The sequence below is a fragment of the Microcaecilia unicolor genome, chromosome 3 (assembly GCF_901765095.1).
Source record: "Microcaecilia unicolor chromosome 3, aMicUni1.1, whole genome shotgun sequence".
In the NCBI taxonomy this organism is placed as follows: Eukaryota; Metazoa; Chordata; class Amphibia; order Gymnophiona; family Siphonopidae; genus Microcaecilia; species Microcaecilia unicolor.
The window spans coordinates 20,560,986-20,581,897 of NC_044033.1; the positions used below are offsets into that span (position 1 = coordinate 20,560,986).

A 20,912-nucleotide genomic window follows, 5' to 3' on the forward strand; every position below is an offset into this window, starting at 1 on the left:
TTCTTTCTCATCCAGGTGAGGGCTGGAGAGCACAGCTGGAGCTGCCAGATTCACTGGGGGTGAGATACTGTGGCTTAAGGTTAAAGGTGGTCATCCAAAGAGCTTCAGAAGAATGCATCTTTGCTCTTCAACACCTCCCTGGTTTAGGACAGGTTAGCACTCAAGTTCGGAGTGGCTGGGCTATCTGTAGAGGGTCTTGAGAATTAAGACAGACCAGAAGTTGTGAGATTTTTGGAGGTCTGATAACCGTGTTGGTTCCATGAACCAAAAATGAATGTAGTTTTGGGGAAATCTGTCAATAAAATATCCCAAGTGGGTTTGAGAACCTCAGAGAAGATGTTGAGGAATCTGCAATGTGGTCTCTGAAGAACAGCTTACAAGTTCCAGAAGAAAATTTCAGATATGAGGCTACAGAAGAAAAAGGAGCAGAGGCCCATCTGCCTGAGCAGAATTCATACTCTTTCACCCTCACTGGATACAAAAATGAAGAATATACAGAAGGGGTTTTATAGTTTTCTTTTCCCAGATGAAATACTTTATATTCTGGTGATTGGGTTCATCCAGTCTGACTTTGAATAATACCAGCAGGGAGAACTGGCTGATTGTACTGTTACCTGCTGCAGGCATTCTGTGAGGCACCCCAGAACATCTCTACTGGAGAAGGCCCCAGTGGAGTAAAACAGCATCCCTGCCGAGGCAGAGTTGAGACCTGGCTGATTGTGTCGTTACCTAATGCAGGCATTCTGAGAGGTGCCCCGGAACACCAATACTGGAGAGGCCACCAGTGGAATAAAGTGGCACCCTGCTGCCTATGGTACATGCCTGAAGGGACGTGACCTAAGGGGCAGTTCCCGCCCCTTTAGAGCAACTGAGGAGCAATATATTATTTTTTAGTTTCATTTATTAACACCCGCCACACAGTTGATAATGGATCCCTGACTGAGGTGCTGCTGTCAACGAGCACCAAGCAGAAAACAGGGGTGGGGGGGGGGGGGGGGGAGAAAAAAAAGTTTGACTTACTCGAATTTTAATAACCCTCGTCTTGGCGCCACAATTTTTCTTCAGCAGCATTTTCTGAAAGAGAAAAAAAAAAAAAAGAACGTCAGCAGGGACTCTATTAAAACTAAACACAGTCTAAGTGAAAAACATTGCGCTGCGCACTCTCTACATTCCACCCCAAACCCACTCCATAATCATTTCTGCTCTGCAATTGCTGAGCACAATCACACAAAGTAGGTATTTCTATATATAATATAATATGGCCCATCAGAAAGTAAGCACAGTTATTCACTTGTGACTTACGATACACGGCATCCAAAAGGTTATGCCTCCCTTCCTCATCGGTCCAAAGAATTTTAAAATCTACTATAATAAAACTCACCCTCAATGTTCTGAAGACAACGTTCTGAAGTCACTCAGTCACTCCCTGAAGGGTTCATGGATTCATGGTGGTGAAGCCACAACACTGACCATGTCTCTCTGCCCCGCCCTCGCATGACGGACCAATCAGAAAAAACACCCTCAACATTCTGAAACACAAAGGACCATCACAACACCGTTCCCAGGCAACGTAAGACGGACCAATCAGAGGAAACTACGTGACAATAAGGGAGGAGCATTCCCCAGCAGAATGGCTCATTATCTGTGCAGCACGGAGAGCACAGAACCACCGCTGGAAAAAACAAAACAAAAAAAGACACATATCAACAACCTGCACACACACCGCACCCTCACACACACAAAATAACTCTGTGACACATACACAAAAAAAGCCACATGCTAGCGCCCGTTTCATTGGTTTTGGAAACGGGCCTTTTTTACTAGTTTTAATATATTCCTCAGTGTCTAGTATTTCTCTGACGCAGCTAAAGCGAAACATGGTGCTATGTCGGAGGCTGTTCCTGTGCTCGAATTACAGCATTTTTGATTGAGATAAGTTCTTCTCACATACTTTTTATTAGTCAAAAATTTACTAAGAATATGATTATGGAATACTAGACATTGAGGAATCTATTAAAATTTAACGACCTATTTTGTGCAATTGTGCTTGACTTAAACTTAAAGAAAAACAGCTTCTATGTTGTGTTGTTAGTATATGCGCTTTTCTTCCCATCTCCCCCTTGCCCCATTTCCTGTACTGCTTTTGCTTAGGGTTCACAAAAATTGCTCACAGCAGCTGTGCCAAACCCAGAGATCTAGATCAGAAAATGGAGGGGGGGGGGGGGGGGGAACAGGAGGGCAATTTCCTAAGCTCATTTGCATATCAATTCCCAGAATGCTTTTAGGACTCCACACCTGTTCCACGGCCATACTGAACCACACAGCAAGAGAAAGAGACAGACTAATTTGTGGGATACGTCAGCGTGTGTGTGTGCTGTTTCTGACTGAATGGCATGGACTGGGATCAGTTCAATGAATTTCTTTGCAGTAATATTGGAGCCTGGAGCTCTCACACATCCCCCCTTCAGCTCATACAAAGGAGGTCACCCCTGAGGGAGTCTCAGCTGCCGCGCTGGAAAAGTGCTATTCATGCCATCATACAGAAGGCAGCATTATTCAGCCCAGGCACAACTGCAGGATTTGAGAGGCTCTGAAAGAATTAGGCAGAGCAAACCAGCCCTGTCTCACTGGAGAAGGGGGGGGGGGAGGGAGGATAGAATCAGTAGTCACAAGTCTCAACACCTTTGCAAAACAGCAGAGTCATTTAAGCAACATAACTACTTCTGAACCCAAGGACTAGGGAAATGGTGTCCAGCTGCAGTTACAGACAAGGAATTGTGAAAAGCGGGTTTGCTTGTCTAGCCTTGGGTAGTTTCAAAACGCCCAAATAGGAATGATCGGTAGACCTACCAAAAATGCACTCCCAGCCAGCAGGAAGACGTTCACCTAGTCCTGGTTTGTAAAATGTCTGTTTCAAAGCATTCTGGGTTATATTGTCCAGCATTTTTATCAATCTGAAATATAAAAAAAAACAAAATCCCAAAACACCCCTTAAATCTGCTGTGATTGGCTTAATGCCCTCGCTGACATGGAGTTCGATTTGCAGGTCTGGATAAAGAACTGAAGTGTAATAGCCAAGATCATCTCGCACATTCCTTAATCTTCACTTCCCAAACTGCAAAGGCCTAAAATATAAACTAATGCACGCATCAACCTTTTCCTATATAAGCACGCAATTCTGGAACGCATTGCCACGTAACCTAAAAGCGACCTATGAACTGACCAACTTCCGAAAACTGCTGAAGACCCATCTTTTCGACAAGACATACCACAATGATTAAAACATATGAAATCCCCACATATATCTAGCAAGCATTGTTAAAAGTGCCTCATATTATATCTTTATCATAGTAACATAGTAGATGACGGCAGAAAAAGCCCTGTACGGTCCATCCAGTCTGCCCAACAAGATAACTCATATTTGCTGCTTTTTGTGTATACCCTACTTTGATTTGTACCTATACTCTTCAGGGCACAGACCATATAAGTCTGCCCAGCACTATCCCCGCCTCCCAACCACCAGCTCTGGCACAGACCGTACAAGTCTGCCCAGCACTATCCCCGCCTCCCAACCACCAGCCCTGCCTCCCAACCATATCTTCCATTACCATGCAACCCAAAATACTTCTGTAACACTAAATGTCAACTTTACTCTCATTTCCACCATCCACAATATATTGTAAGCCACATTGAGCCTGCAAAGAGGTGGGATAATGTGGGATACAAATGCAATAAATAAATATGGTCCAGTGAGTGTGTGTGGCCAGCTGATCAGAAAGTCAAAAGAAGTTAAATTTTGTTTCATCAATACTTTGAAAACTACCACCACTGGGGGAGTACAGGAATCTCCCATCTTTGATGCCTGCGAGCAGGGATCAGCCCCTTGGCTTTGCTTCACTCCACTGACAGACAGAATTTTGTTTTCTGATACAGCTTAATTAAGGGGCAGCTTCTACCAATGGATACGTTTTGTTTCTATGAATGTTTCAGCAGTGATTTAAAAATGAACATTAACCACATGCTATGCCAGGAACAACTCTGTCAGGTTTTGAATTAAAAAAAAAAAAAAAGTCAGCATGTTTGAGACTGGCCCACTGTATTGGCGTAACCACAGGTGGGCCTGGGTGGGCCACTTACAGCTCAGGCCCACCCAACAGTAGCACACGTTTAGCGGTAGCTGGTGGGGATCCCAAGCTCAGCCAGTTGAAGACATCCCTCTGATGGTATCAAAAACACTACTCTGCCCAATACCGGCACCTGCACGCGCTCAGTTTTCAGCGCATGCCTGCTGCAGACTGCCAAGGTGAAAAGAAGCATTTTACCACCAGCTGAGAGATATTTTTTTGCCTAGGCCCACCCAAAAATCTGTTGTCTGGCTACACCCCTGACTATAAGTGTTCGGGCTGGGCAAGGGAGTCGGTGGTATTGCTGCATATTTCCGCAGACAGAGAATCTGGGTTTGATTCCTGGCTCAGATACTCAGCTCCCCAGACTGAAATGACGACACGTCTCCACTTGCTCGGCAAGTAAGGCCCAGGTTTCTCCCCACCTGCCATAGTGCTCGTATTTTCCAAGGCTTCTGGCTTGTTTGGCAGGCAGGGCCTGAGACCTCCCAGCTGCTGTGCTCCTGACATCTCCCATTAGCAGTCTGGGTCTAATATTCAGCCAGTGAGGGGTCAGAGCTGGCCAGGGTTTCTCCTCTACACTGTTGTGGTCAGGGTCTTATCTGCTGGCATTTCTAAAATTCCACAGGCAGTCACTGAATCTCCATGAACACTGCACAAGGCTATGTATATGGACAGATGGAGAAACTGGCTTTTATCTGAATCAAAACATCCCTAAAACCATTTGTAAAAACTTACACCACAGTGTAGTGAAATTTTAAAGCAGATAACAGAGCAAGCACAACTCTTCCTTAAGGTAACGGTACCTATAAAAAATGTACACAGAGAACTCTAGTGAATGGTAAAAGCAGGAAAAAAAACCCCAAAAAGATATGCCAGAACAGATTTTGTAAACAACTGGGGCCTTTTTACTAAGGCACGCCGAAAAATGGCCTGCGCTGGTATAGGTGCGTGTTCTGGACCCACGCAGGTCCATTTTTCAGTGCGCCTGGAAAAAAAGGGGCTTTTTTGTGGCCAAAAATAGACACGCGGCAAAATTAAAACCAGTGCGCATCCATTTTCGGCCCAAGACCTTACCGCCACACACTGACTTGGCGGTAAGGTCTCACATGCTAACCGAGCGGTAAGCATCGGCACGCGTAAACTGCTGCTTACCGCTAGGTAAGCGCCACGTGGTAGAAAATATTTTCTACCGCGTGTTTTGTACGCGCGGCAAAAACGGAATTACCGCCCGGGGCTCGTGGTGGGCAGGTGGTAGTTCCAATTTGGCGCGCGTTGGGCACGTGCAGGTGCCTACGCACGTTCATAAAAGAGCCCCATAGTGAGCACTATCTAAAGGGCACGGATCTAAAGAGACAGCTAACTGTCCTTCAGATAGACAACAGTAACCTCCCCACTCCCCAGTTTTGTGTTGTTTTTTTAAATAAATACCCTGTACAACATGACTCGTGACATGCACAAGGTTGTACACACACATTCCTCAATTTTTGGACGCATTTCTTGAACTCCATACAAATCTGTCATACCCCTTTCTGACTATAAACAGTATTAGAGGTGATCTTCTATAGGGTTAGTATAATTTCTAGACAATTAGGAGATTCTAAACACATAGCATAGGTCAGTCCCAAATAAATATGCAATTTTAAGATACAGATATCATTAATATAAAGAGGAAAGGCCTCAAGAAGCCCGCAGCATAAATTTTAACTTCGGGGGCTGGACTTCTTCATCATCGGCCAAAAACCTCTTAAAGCTCTTTAATTCTTATGGATCTTTCCTCTTATAGAGGAGTGGCCTAGTGGTTAGGGTGGTGGACTTTGGTCTTGAGGAACTGAGTTCGATTCCCACTTCAGGCACAGGCAGCTCCTTGTGACTCTGGGCAAGTCACTTAACCCTCCATTGCCCCATGTAAGCTGCATTGAGCCTGCCATGAGTGGGAAAGCGCAGGGTACAAATGCAGAAGGCTGCGCAGGCTTCTGTTTCTGTGAGTCTGACGTCCTGCACATACATGCAGGATGTCAGACTCACAGAAACAGAAGCCTGCGCGGCCACATTGGTGATCTGCAAGGGCCGACTTCTACATGGAATGTTGCTAGTGGAATAGCAACATTCCATGTAGAATCTCAAATAGCACTAACAGTGGAGGAGTGGCCTAGTGGTTAGGGTGGTGGACTTTGGTCCTGAGGAACTGAGTTCAACTCCCACTTCAGGCACAGGCAGCTCCTTGTGACTCTGGGCAAGTCACTTAACCCTCCATTGCCCTATGTAAGCCGCATTGAGCCTGCCATGAATGGGAAAGCGCGGGGTACAAATGTATCAAAAAAAATTTATATTTATATTAATGATATCTCTATCTTAAAATTGCATATTTAGTTGGGACAGACCTATGCTATGTGTTTAGAATACCCTAATTGTCTAGATATTATACCCCTTTCTGAGCCTCCCACCTTTATTGTATTTCTCATTCCAATAATGGCGATCGCCACTAATGAAAGGCACATTGAGCCTGCAAATAGGTGGGAAAATGTGGGATACAAATGCAACAAATAAATATATATATATATTTTTTACACAGACGGGTTTATTTTGCTTCAAGCTACCACGCTTTAACACACAAAAGGTTTATGTTCCTTTAGACATTATTTATTAATGTATTCATCTTTTTTATTTATTGTGATTATTTGATAAGTTTTATCTTTTCTGCGTTAAGATTTTAAAATGCCATCAATACCTGCATAAAATAGTTGAAAAACATCCTCCTTGAGACCAGTATTCAAAATCATTGGGTCCCAGCTGCACTTGTTTAAACTTCCCACGCCACCTAATGTGCAACCTTTGGCCCCCAAAACTGCTATATAAATCAAAAGTTATCAGGATTAGATGTGTTCTGGGAATTGGGCCAGAAGCGATACAGAGAGCAGCCAAATTGAGCTTCTCTCTGGATAACATATCCGTCCAAGTTGGAACACAATAGCAGATCTACCTTTATGTGGACGTCCATATAAAATTAGGCCCATATTTTTTCGTTGCTGAACTTGAATGGATCACTTTAAGCAGACAAGTTGGTAGAACTGTATGGGGTTGACGTACCATTGAATATCTATCTCCTTATCAATGACCTTACAATAGTCTGGAGGGACCTCTAGAGTCAAGGAGAATGCCCGCATGCATCAGGCTATGTTTTGGCTATGCGCCTGCATTCTTGAATTCAACCAGAAGGAAATGTATTAATCTGTTATAAATTATCTCTACTCATCCAGTTTTGCCATCAGCAAAAATTTCATTCTGGAGTAGCTGATGGTTATTTTGAACTGTACAAAGGTCACAATACCCTGAAGGCCACGAAGCATTTGCGAGACCTGCCAAGTCTCCTACATTCAGTGGAGGACTCCTACTTTCGGAGTAATCTCCCACCAGCAGCGTAGCCAGACCTACCATTTTGGGTGGACCCACAGTTAAATTGGGTGGGCCCCCACCCCTTTAGCTCAGCATTTCCTCTGTCCTCCCCTACCCCCAAAGACTAGCATCTGTCCCCTCCTTGAATCTTCTGTGTGCTTCAGAAACAACCCGGCGGCCTCAGCGATTCATCTCTGCTGTGTGCGCTGGCCCATGCAGGCTTCCCTCTGCTGCATCCCACCAATGAGGAAACAGGAAGTGACATCAGCGAGGGAGGGACCCGGCAGAGGGAAGCCTGCAGGAGCTGCTGCAGGCAGTGAAGATGAATCACTGTGGCCTCTAGGATACCTGTAAGATACACCGGGGAGATTCAGGGTGGGGGTAGATACAGGGCCGCTGGTGGAGAAGAGGAAGAGAGGAGAGTGAGATGCTGCCGTTGGATGGAACTGAGACAAGAATGGATGGGCCTGTGCCCACCTATAACTATGCCACTGTCTCTGCACTCCTGCTGAACCGCCTTCCTTTCCATCAGCAGTAGCAGATGCATTCATAAGTACATAAGTAATGCCACACTGGGAAAAGACCAAGGGTCCATTGAGCCCAGCATCCTGTCCATGACAGCGGCCAATCCAGGCCAAGCTTCCCAACGTACAAACATTCTATACAATCAAGCCATTGTGACATCACTAATGAGGTTGGCTCTTATTGGTGGAATGAGCCACTATGACATCACAATAGGTTAAATCACTGCTCTATGTAATAAAAGTGAGCCAAGTAGAGGACATAAGTACATAAGTAATGCCACACTGGGAAAAGACCAAGGGTCCATCGAGCCCAGCATCCTGTCCACGATAGCGGCCAATCCAGGCCAAGGGCACCTGGCAAGCTTCCCAAACGTACAAACATTCTATACATATTATTCCTGGAATTGTGGATTTTTCCCAAGTCCATTTAGTAGCGGTTTATGGACTTGTCCTTTAGGAAACCGTCTAACCCCCTTTTAAACTCTGCCAAGACATTTCCTGCTGCCGTGAAACCAGTCTCACAATAAAAACAGTGACGGCTCCTATTTCATGACTGGTCCCACGGCAGTAGGAAAATGTCTTATGAATGCATCTCCTGCTGCCCAAGGGGGAGATGGCTTGTTAGTGCTGTGGCTGAGGTCTATCAGGGAGTGAAGCCAGGAATCCAAGGACAAGGCTTAAAATTTCCATGCCCTCTTGGCAGCTTTGCCATTGCTCGGTAGCTCCTGAAGGCGCCGTCTTGTCCAGAAAGGAACTGGAAGAAGGATCACACCTGACTCCTGACTTCAGCCTACGGCCCAGCTTCTGCCCAACTGACTTGTGGATTGTTGTTGGTAAACTTACCTTTGCTTTGAAATTTGATATTCCACTTTCCATATGCAAGCATGTACCAAGCTCTAAAGCTGGTTTCGTGCCTTAAGAGGGCCCCCAATCTATAGCCGCTGCTTCATACCTCACAGTTGGGGTCCCTGATAGGGTTTGCCAAGTTGTCTCCATCACCTTTCACAGGGAAGCTGCTCCATGTATCTATCACTCTTTTCTCTAAGGCAGCATATGAATTCAAGAAAACATGGAACAAATACAGAGGATTTTGGGGGGGGCTCTCCACACTCGTCCTTCCCTACACCCCTTCCCGTGCACTCCGCTCCATGGATAAATCCTTCTTATCTGTTCCCTTCTCCACTACTGCCAACTCCAGACTTCGCGCCTTCTGTCTCGCTGCACCCTACGCCTGGAATAAACTTCCTGAGCCCCTACGTCTTGCCCCATCCTTGGCCACCTTTAAATCTAGACTGAAAGCCCACCTCTTTAACATTGCTTTTGACTCGTAACCACTCGCCTCCACCTACCCTCCTCTCCTCCTTCCTGTACACATTCATTGATTTGATTACTTTATTTTTTGTCTATTAGATTGTAAGCTCTTTGAGCAGGGACTGTCTTTCTTCTATGTTTGTGCAGCGCTGCGTATGCCTTGTAGCGCTATAGAAATGCTAAATAGTAGTAGTAGTAGGAAATGGTGTAGATGGGGAGGCCACATGATCTCATTTTGCCATCCTATCTTATGTAAAAAGGATTGCCAAGGTAATTAAGGAACAAAAAATCTCTTCTGGTCTCCCTCAGCCTTCTATATAATAGCTAGGTGAGCTAAGGATTAAAATCTGTGCAGGGAGGAACTGGTGAGGTCAGGAACCAACACTTGATATTGTAAGAGAGGTCTGATCAGCTCTTTCTTGGTGGCATGTGGTTGGCATAAAAGCTAGGCCCCTAAATTGCTAAACTGATTAAGAAGTCCACGCCACGTGTCATGAGGAGCAGGTCATCAGCATCAACAGAGCGGGCATCTTCTTCAAAATTTCAATTTGAGGCTGCAGAAGTTCAAGATCTCTCATGGAGATTGGGTAAGAAAAAAAACTGAAACCGGATGTGTTCACTTAGCAATGTCCTGAATTTAGTACCATTAGTTTTAATGAAATGATCACATTGGCACAAATTCTGTTGGGACGCAGCTTCACAGTGCCTAGGAGCAGTATGAAATGCTGGCAATTGTGCGATATTACTAAAGGATGGACCTGCAATGACCAAAGGTGGCCCTACTCAGCCCTGAACTAATATCAATGTCTAAAAAAAATGGACTACAGAGAAGTACGTTGCGATAGAGTACGCCAGCACCACAGACCCTGAAGCAGGAAGTAGAAAAGATACCGAAACCTGGACCAGAGTTGGCCATGGCAAAGAAGGACTGAGCATCAAGGAGAGCAACTTCGGAGGAAATACAAATATACCATAAAACAGACTAAAAGACTACACTACAAGACAATAATAGGACCAAACTACAAAGACACACACAAACTCTTCCACCTCGTGAACAAACTGTTAGACACCACACCAGTCACAAACAACAGCAAAGATATACCTGACGTTAACAACCTTGCGAAATACTTCAAGGAGAAAATTATACAATTAAGACTCCAAATACCTACCAGCACTACTGACTATGCCACACTCCTAGATTGTTTAGACCCAGAAGACGGAATACACCCAGCAGACAGAACTTGGACCGAATTCGAACCACCATCAGAAAACCTCATCACTGAAACACTTAGAAGATATGCCAAATCTCACTGCAAACTAGACATATGCCCAAATAACCTCATGAAAGCAGCCCCTCAACAATTCATAATAGACCTAACAAACCACATGAACTTCATGCTACGGAACGGACTTTTCCCAAAGGAAAAGGGAAAAATTTTGCTCACCCCTATACCCAAAGACACAAAGAAGAGCACAAGGGAAATAACCAACTACAGACCAGTAGCATCCATACCACTGCTAACCAAAATAACCGAAGGAATAGTAACTAAACAACTCACTAACTATTTAAACAAATATTCAATACTGCATGATGCCCAATCAGGATTCCGATCGAATCATAGCACAGAAACAGTACTAATTACCCTCATGACTAAATTCAAACAACTGATTGCAACTGGAAACAATATACTCCTCCTACAATTTGACATGTCCAGTGCCTTCGACATGGTAGACCACGGAATCCTACTACACATACTTGAATATTTTGGCATAGGAGGAAATGTCTTAAACTGGTTCAAGGGGTTCCTAACCCAACGTTCTTACCAAGTCACATCAAACTCAGCCACGTCTGCCGCATGGACACCTGAATGTGGAGTACCTCAAGGATCACCTCTCTCACCAACCATCTTCAACCTACTGATGACCCCCTTGGCAAAACTCCTATCAAACCATAACCTCAATCCATTTATCTACGCCGATGATGTAACAATATACATCCCTTTCAAACAAGACACCAAAGAAATCCTCAAGGAGATTAACCAAAGTCTACGTATCATGAACACCTGGGCAGATGCATTTCATTTGAAACTAAATGCAGAAAAAAACTCAATGCCTGATACTCACTTCCCAATACAACATGAATAAATTTACCGCTATAACTACACCCAACCTAAACCTTTCAATCTCAGAAACGCTAAAAATCCTTGGAGTTACTATCGACCGCCACCTAACACTCGAAACCCATGCAAACAACACAACCAAAAAAATGTTTTACAGCATGTGGAAACTGAAAAGAATAAGACCATTCTTCCCAAGATCCGTCTTCTGCAACCTAGTTCAATCCCTCGTACTCAGCCATCTGGATTACTGTAACTCACTGTACGCAGGCTGCAAAGAACACATCCTGAGGAAACTTCAAACAGCCCAGAATACAGCAGCCAGACTCATCTTCGGATTACCAAAGTATGAAAGTGCTGAACCCTTATAAAAAAAGCTACACTGGCTTCCACTCAAGGAACGTATTACCTTCAAAATATGCACATTAGTCCACAAAATCATCCACGGCGAAGCCCCAACCTACATGTCTGAGCTAATTGACTTACCACCCAGAAACGCTAGAAGATCATCCCGAACCTTCCTTAACCTCCACTTCCCTAACTGCAAGGGCCTGAAATACAAGAAGCTGCACGCATCAACCTTTTCTTACATGCGCACGCAGTTCTGGAACAAACTGCCGCGGAACTTGAAAACGATCTATGAACAAACCAACTTCCGTAAGTCATTGAAGACACATCTTTTCGATAAAATCTACGGAAAGAACCAAAACACCTAAAGCTCACACTCACTGCTCATTAATACATCAACATATCCACTTATAACCCTCAACCCCTAATCTCACCACACTCACACCTCTACTCACAGAAAACGCCCTTAATTTCCTGTTGTTCCCTTCTAATGTCCCAATGTTCTTTTCAATTGATTTATTCCTTATTGATTTTGATTTTGCCACGTTTAATTCCTCAATGTAATCCATAACATGAATTGTAACATATTGTATTTCCACCAATCATAATGTATTGTAAGCCACACTGAGCCCGCAAAAAGGTGGGAAAATGTGGGATACAAATGCAATAAAATAAAATAAATAAATCTAAAATAAGTGTTTGTTCTCACCGGAGTTTGCAAACGCCTATCTGGTACTATGTAAGCCACATTGAGCGTACAAATATGTGGGAAAATGTGGGATACAAATGTAAAAAATAAAATAAATAAAACAGTTGAAAGGAACATTCAATAGAAGTCACCCATAAAAGAAACTAATACTAAGCCTCCAGATGTAAAAATTGTCTTATTATGTAGATCTGTAATGTGCTGTGTACCTCTGGTAATGCTTTCTACCATCATTTACCATGCTATCAAACATATAAATGACAAGTGACCGACTCACCTGCAAATGCGCAGTAGAGACTTCCCTCTCTGTCCCGCCCCCGCGTCAAGACGTGATGACGGAACAGAGAGGGAAACTGCGCTGAGGAGTGCACCAAACAGAAGGGGAGGGAGGGAACCGCCGAGGTCGCTACCGCTACCCCCCCTCGGGCAGGGCCCTCCCCTCTCCACCGAACCCACAGCGCCGAAACCGCAGCAGGCAGACCAGCCCCCGTCGGCCCTCCCTCCCTGCCTATCGCCCTCACCGACGTTACGTCACACGAGGGCGGGACACAGGCAGGGAAGGAAGGCCGACAGGAGCCGATCCGCCCGCCGCGGCCTCGGCGCTGCAAGTTCAACGGTCAGCGCTCTTGTGAAAGAAGTCGTTTGACACCTGTGTTAATTCTGGTGTCTGTTGACTGCATTGACACACTGAGGATCCCCCTATTCCCAAAATATTATATTTGATAAGGTCAGCCTTTTGGTTTGTATGGTCTGTATCCCAATTACCCCGCGTGAGGTGGTGGAGATGAAAACGGTAATGGAATTCAAACATGCGTAGGATAAACACAAAGGAATCCTGTTTAGAAGGAATGGATCCTCAGAAGCTTAGCGGAGATTGGGTGGCGATGCTGGTAATTGGGAAGCAAAACCAGTGCTGGGCAGACTTCTACGGTCTACGCCCTGATTGGAACTGAATAGATATTGATGGGCTGGAGTGTAAATTTTAAGGGGTTTCAGCGTTAGCTTCAGAGCTTAGTACAAGACTTCTACGGTCTGTGCCCCGAAAAAGGCAGGGGCAACTCAAACTCGGGTATAAAGTATCACATACCATGTAAAATGAGTTAATCTTGTTGGGCAGACTGGATGGACCGTACAGGTCTTTATCTGCCATCATTTACTATGTTACTATGTTACTCTTTGGGGTTCTACATGAAATGTTGCTACTAACTGGGATTCCGGAATCTTGTAACTCTTTAGGATTCCAGAATCTTCAGAACCTTTAGTACAAGAACAGTGCTGGGCAGACTTCTATAGTCTGTGCCCTGAGAATGGCAGGGACAAATCAAACTCGGGTATAAAGTATCACATACCATGTAAAATGAGTTTATCTTGTTGGGCAGACTGGATGGATCATACAGGTCTTTATCTGCCTTGTTACTATGTTTTATCTAAGATAAGTGCGAGTTTTGACTCTCAATAAACAGGGAAGAGGAGTTTTTTTAGTCAATGATGACAGATAGAACTCTTATGAATTTATCGCCATAGAGCTAAGTTTCAGGAGTCTGTTGAGGCTTCTTCCTCCTGTACAACTACACATTGAAGTTTATAACTTAGGAAATAATTTAGAGATATTAAAAAATAAAGCCAGTACAGAAAGAGTTAACACACAACTGGTCAAGCTATAAGTGGAGGAGTGGCCTAGTGGTTAGGGTGGTGGACTCTGGTCCTGGGGAACTGAGGAACTGAGTTGGATTCCCACTTCAAGCACAGCTCCTTGTGACTCTGGGCAAGTCACTCAACCCTCCATTGCCCCATATAAGCCGCATTGAGCCTGCCATGAGTGGGAAAGCGCAGGGTACAAATGTAACAAAAATAAAATAGATACTATTGGAGATTCTACATGGAATGTTGCTACTATTGGACATTCTACATGGAATGTTGCTAGCAACATTCCATGTAGAAGCCTGCGCGGCCACATTGGTGATCTGCAAGGGCCGACTTCTACATGGAATGTTGCTAATGGAATAGCAACATTCCATGTAGAATCTCAAATAGTAGCAACAGTGGAGGAGTGGCCTAGTGGTTAGGGTGGTGGACTTTGATCCTGAGGAACTGAGTTCAATTCCCACGTCAGGCACAGCTCCTTGTGACTCTGGGCAAGTCACTTAACCCTCCATTGCCCCATATAAGCCGCATTGAGCCTGCCATGAGTGGGAAAGCGCGGGGTACAAATGTAATAAAAATAAATAAAATAATAAATAAATCCTGTATTGGGCGCATCCAAACTTACCAGGGGGTAAAAACAGGAAACATTTGGGAAGTCTTGCTCTACCAGCCTTTTGGAAAAGTGAATTCCAAAAGCCTCATCTGTACCCTTGTTAAATAAATTGCAGCCTCACCCACTGATACTGCTTAAAGCACCGAACCTCCCAAGGGTCGGATCCAGTGCCACAACTTAAGCATCTCCCAGGACAAGAAAAAAACAAACCTGAATGAATACGGTGTTTTTGTATGGTGCAGCAATTATCCAGTGGTGCAGACTGCGCTGCTAAACACGTCCATTCAAGAAGTTTATGCACATGAAGTCCTGGCTAAGCACGGGAGCTCAGAGTAGACTGGTATCCACGTCATCCTGCACTAACAATGCCTGTCACTTTAAAGACAGCATTATATAACAACTGAAGCAATGCCTGCCACTTCAAATTGCGGCTTGTCTGGGTGCTGGGCAAGTACATTGCTGAAATTACCGAGGCAGGTAGCGCCTGAAGAAATGGGCTAGTGATTTGCACACAGCTGGGATGCTTTTTGCAAGAACTGCAGGCTGAAAGGAACCTTTTCCATCTTCACGGGCAGGTCCTTTTGCTGCTCCTGTTGCAAAGAAAAGATCTGGAAAAAATTCAGACAAAGGGTGTAACAATTTCCAGAGTCTTGTCTATACTGCAAGCAGAAGGTCAAAGTCTTTGTTAAACTATTCTGGAGCACTCAATCCATAACAACACACCCACCAAAAAAAAATCTAGTGTTCTACAGATATCACATAACAAGGTTATCCCATGGTGGAAGGAAAAAAAGCCTTGGAACCCAGTTACCAAAGTTTTTATAACTTAAACTGACTTCATTAGTATGTCACTTCAGCAGCAAAAACACCAAAAACCCGAAACTTCCAGCATGAGATGATATACCCGTGAAGTCGGTATAAGTTATAAAAACTTTGGTAACTGGGTTCTGATGTTTTTTTCCTTCCACCATGTGGTAACCTTATTAATATGATGGCTGTAGAACACTGGAATTTTTTGTGGGTGTTCCAACAAGCTTTTGAATGGTGTTTTGGATTAATTTTGATATAATTTGCTTCACTTTTCCACTTTTTGTTTTTCCAGCTATAGTTGCACTGTAGTCCAGTCCAAGATGCTTGAGCACAGAGTTTCCTATCTTCCATGTAAGCACAGTGTCATTGCATATAAGCAGGCCTCCTTTATTCAGGCACATGTCTGACTATTATAGACTATGTCTATAAAATAATGAGTGGAGTGGGTAGACGTGAATCGTTTGTTTACTCTTTCCAAAAATACTCTAACTAGGGGGCATGCGATAAACCTACAAAACAAGTAAATTTAATACGAATAGGAGAAAATGTATCTTCACTCAACGTGTAATTAAACTCTGAAATTCACTGCCAGAGAATGTGGTAAAGGTGGTTAGCTTAGCGGGATTTAAAAAAAGGTTTGCACAGCTTCCTAAAGGAAAAGTCCATAGACAATTATTAAAATGACTTGGAGAAAATCCACTGCTTATTTCTGGGATAAGCAGCATAAAATGTATTGAACTTTTTTGGAGGGGAACTTGCCAGGTTTTTGTGACCTGGATTGGCCACTATTGGGAACAGGATGCTGGGTTGATGGACCTTTGATCTGTCCCAGTGTGGCAATATAGTAACATAGTAACATAGTAGATGACGGCAGAAAAAGACCTGCACGGTCCATCCAGTCTGCCCAACAAGATAAACTCATATGTGTATACCTTACCTTGATTTGTACCTGTCTTTTTCAGGGCACAGACCGTATAAGTCTGCCCAGCACTATCCCCTCCTCCCAACCACCAGCCCCGCCTCCCACCACTGGCTCTGGCACAGACCGTATAAGTCTGCCTAGCACTATTCCCCGCCTCCCCACCACCAGTCCCGCCACCGGCTCTGGCACAGACCGTATAAGTCTGCCCACCACTATCCTCGCCTCCCAACCACCAACCCCTCTTCCCCCCACTGGCTCCGCCACCCAATTTCGGCTAAACTATACTCGAATGTTTCTGAAAAATCTGTGTGGAGATCTCAAACAGGCAGGGCACGCAAGGAGCCCTGAGTATATATAAGCAATACTTATGTACATGAGGGGTCATGACCTTATTACAGTTTGGCTATTCACAAAATCTCCATCTGTACTGCTCTTTATACAACATACTCAACCATATCGCAGGGAGATGTACAAGTGTAGACACCCAAGGTCAAAAAGCATATTTCAATGAATTCTAAGAGAGGTTGACCCAGCTTCTATATGGTTCAAGACTAAATAGCAATTTTCTGCAAAGTTTCACATAATTCTTATTTTCAAGTTGTTAAAATATCACCGGTGCAAACGTTTGACACCCTTTCGATCAGTACAGTAACGTCTCCCTTTACAGAAATAACAGTTCCCAAATGTATCCTGCACATATTGCTTTCGGAATTTTTCCCCCTGTTTGTTGAAGACGTTTTCCAGCTCAAATATTCTCAGGGCTGCATGTTTGAGATCTCCACCCAGATTATTCAGAAACATTCAAGTCTGGGATTTGGGGAAGCCATCCCGAAACCTTAATCTTTCTTTCATGTAAGTACTTCATGGTAGATTTTGAGGTAAGTTTCAGACCATTTATTTATTTAGATTTTGCTCACACCTTTTTCAGTAGTAGCTCAAGGTGAGTTACATTCAGGTACACTGGATATTTCTCTGTCTCAGGAGGGCTGACAATCTAAGTTTATACCTGAGGCAATGGAGGGTTAAGTGACTTGCCCAAGATCACAAGGAGCAGCAGTGGGATTTGAACCGGCCACCTCTGGATTGCAAGGCCGGTGCTCTAACCACTAGGCCGCCACTCCTCCACTTCATTCCACTCCACGGTCTTGCCAAGATATCCCATCTTTTTTAGCTTCAATTTCTTCACTGAGAGGTCCTTTTACTAAGCTGTGGCAAAAAGTGGCCTGCGGCAGTGCAAGCGCCGTCTTTTGGGCGCGCGCCGAGCCAGTTTTTACCGCATCCTGGAAAAAGGTCTTCTTTTTTTAAGGGGCTGGAAAATGAACACGCGGCACAATAAAAACCAGCACACGTCCATTTTCATCCTGAGACCTTACCGCCACCCACTGACTTAGCAGCATGGTCTCACACACTACCCGGGAAATAGGCACGCAGCAAGTGCCAACTGTCATTTACCGCTGTGTAAGCACTACATAGAGTGGAGGAGCTGACCTTTTCTGCAGGTACCTGTGGTTCTGTTTTGCTGATCTGCCAAGTTTTCAGCCACTGTTTTTAGGAACTTTACCTCATCTCAAATGGCAATACCACATTTGAATGCGGAGTCCCACAAGGATCCCCCCTCTCACCAACTCTATTCAACTTAATGATGATACCCTTGGCCAAACTACTATCAAACCAAAACCACAACCCATACATATACGCAGACGACGTAACGATCTACATCCCACTTAAACAAGCTCTAACGGAAATTTCCAATGACATCAACCAAAGTCTACAAATCATGCATACATGGGTGGATGCATTTCAGCTGAAACTCAATGCAGAAAAAACCCAATGCCTAATACTCACCTCTCAACATAACACGAACAAATTCACCACCATTAACACACCAAAACTGAATCTCCCAATCTCGGACACCCTACAAATTCTTGGAGTTACCATTGATCAACACCTAACACTTGAGATCCATGCGAAAAATACAACCAAGAAGACGTTACACTCAATGTGGAAATTAAAAAGAGTAAGACCTTTCTTCCCAAGGAACGTCTTCCGTAACCTGGTACAATCAATGGTACTCAGTCATCTAGACTACTGCAACGCACTCTACGCTAGCTGCAAAGAGCAAATAATCAAGAAACTTCAGAACGCTCAGAACACTGCAGCTAGACTTATATTCGGTAAAACAAAATATGAAAGTGCTAAACCCCTACGAGAAAAGCTACACTGGCTCCCACTTAAAGAACGCATCACGTTCAAAATATGCTCCCTCATCTCCCCTTATGCCCCTACTCGTAACCTCCAATCACAAGACAAATCCCTCCTCTCAGTACCCTTCTCCACCACCGCCAACTCCAGGCTCCGTCCTTTCTGCCTTGCCTCACCCTATGCCTGAAATAAACTCCCCGAGCCCATACGCCAAGCCCCCTCCCTATCCATCTTCAAATCCCTACTCAAAGCCCACCTCTTCAACGTTACTATGTTACTATGAGGCTCATTTTCAAAGCACTTAGCCTCCCAAAGTTCCATAGAAACCTATGGAACTTAGCCTCCCAAAGTGCTTTGAAAATATGCCTCTATGTCGCCTTTGGCACCTAACCATTGTACCTCTACCCAAGAAATCTAGACTGTTCCAATTTTTGATTGTCTGCACTCCTTGTCCTTTTGTCCTTCTTGTCCTTTAGATTGTAAGCTCCTTTGAGCAAGGACTGTCCTTCTTTGTTTTTTGTACAGCGCTGCGTAACCCTGGTAGAGCTCTAGAAATGTTAAATAGTAGTAGTAGTAGTAAATAGTAGTTCACAAAATCATTCACGTAGACTCCCCAGCCTACATGTCAGACCTGATAGACTTACCACTCAGGAATGCTAAAAAATCATCCCGCACATTCCTTAATCTACACTTCCCCAACTGTAAAGGTCTAAAATACAAACTAACGCATGCGTCAACCTTTTCATACCTGAGCACACAATTCTGGAACTCGCTGCCGCGCAACTTAAAAACGATTTATGAAGTAACTAACTTCTGCAAACTACTGAAGACCCATCTCTTTAACAAGGCATACCACAAAGATCAACAAATGTGAACTCCTCCACATACATCCAGAATTGTCTCATAATATCTGATTGTAATACTACTATCATAATGCTTTCTTGTTATATTACTATCCTGTTCTAACTTTATCATGTAACCCAAAATCCTTCTTTATTATCAAATATTTATTCTCTTCTTATTTCCACTATTCATAATGTATTGTAAGCCACATTGAGCCTACAAAGAGGTGGGAAAATGTGGGATACAAATGTAACAAATAAAAAGATAAAATGAAATAAAGTCAATGGTTCCATACAAGTTCTTAATAATGTCCGACAGGTGAAACTGTCAGCTGGAAGCATGGAGAAATTAGACCTTACCTACTAATTTGCTTTCCTTTAGTCCCTCTGGACCGGCCCAGTCGCCACCTGCCGGAAGGCGTGCACAACCCATCAGTCCAACCCTGGGCCGGTCCGGAGGGACGCTAAGGAAATAGACATTTCTAAATGCCCAGATTGCTGCTTACAGAAGCCCAAGTTTGTTTAAAGCATAGGAGCCAACTTTTCAAAATGATTAAGGGAGTAATATCCAATGGGTATTACCCCTCTCTGGACAAAATCAAAGAGTTTGCTCAACATTGGGGGTGCTCTAGGACCTGCAGTGAGTTGGCTCCTATGGTTTAAAATAGACATTAACAAAATTCCAAAAAATAGGTTAAAAGGATTTATTTGTTCAGCTGGGGAATTGTCTTCCCCTATTAATTGGAGGCCTAACAAATCACAAAATAGTTTAGGATTTAGGTCTCCTTTGACCAAGTGGCCGAAAAAGGGGCCCTATGTTGGCGTCAGCGTGTTGGTTTGCTGCACGCCGAGGTCACCTTTTACCACTGCCGATTTCTTTTCATGAGAGTACACACAAGGCCCTGTTTACTGAGGTACACTACTGTATTTAGCGCTAACACTAGAGCAGGGGCGTAGCCAGATACCCAATTTTGGTTGGGCCTGGGCCCAAGATGGGTGGGCAGAAGAACTCCGCCCTGTCCCACAAGTGATTTGGGCTCTCCCTCTCTCGCCTGCATGCCATATGGTTTCTCAAACATCCCCCTCCCCCGCATACCTGTTAAATAGCAGATTTTCATTGGCAGCAAGCAGCAACTAACACACACTGCTCATGTTGGCCCCACAGCCTTCCCTCTGATGCAACTTCCTTTTTACATCAGATGGAAGGCTGTGGGGCCAGTGCAAACAGTATGTTGTCAGTTGCTGCTCGCTGCAGGCAAAGATCTGCTATTTACAAGGTATGCAGTTGTTGGGAGTTTTCAGCTGGTGGGGCTCGGGCATCCCTGCCAGCCACATCATAGGTGTGCTACTACT

At 44.2% G+C, this 20,912-nt stretch overlaps 1 protein-coding gene across 1 annotated transcript in view; it reads right to left on the reverse strand.

Moving 5' to 3' along the window:
• LOC115465355 overlaps positions 1 to 20,912 on the reverse strand; it is a 281,729-nt gene that overhangs the window by 92,245 nt on the left and 168,572 nt on the right. The window contains exon 4 of the mRNA XM_030195780.1: positions 1,021 to 1,074. Coding sequence (XP_030051640.1) covers positions 1,021 to 1,074 — 54 coding nt within the window. The remainder of the gene's footprint in view (positions 1 to 1,020; positions 1,075 to 20,912) is intronic.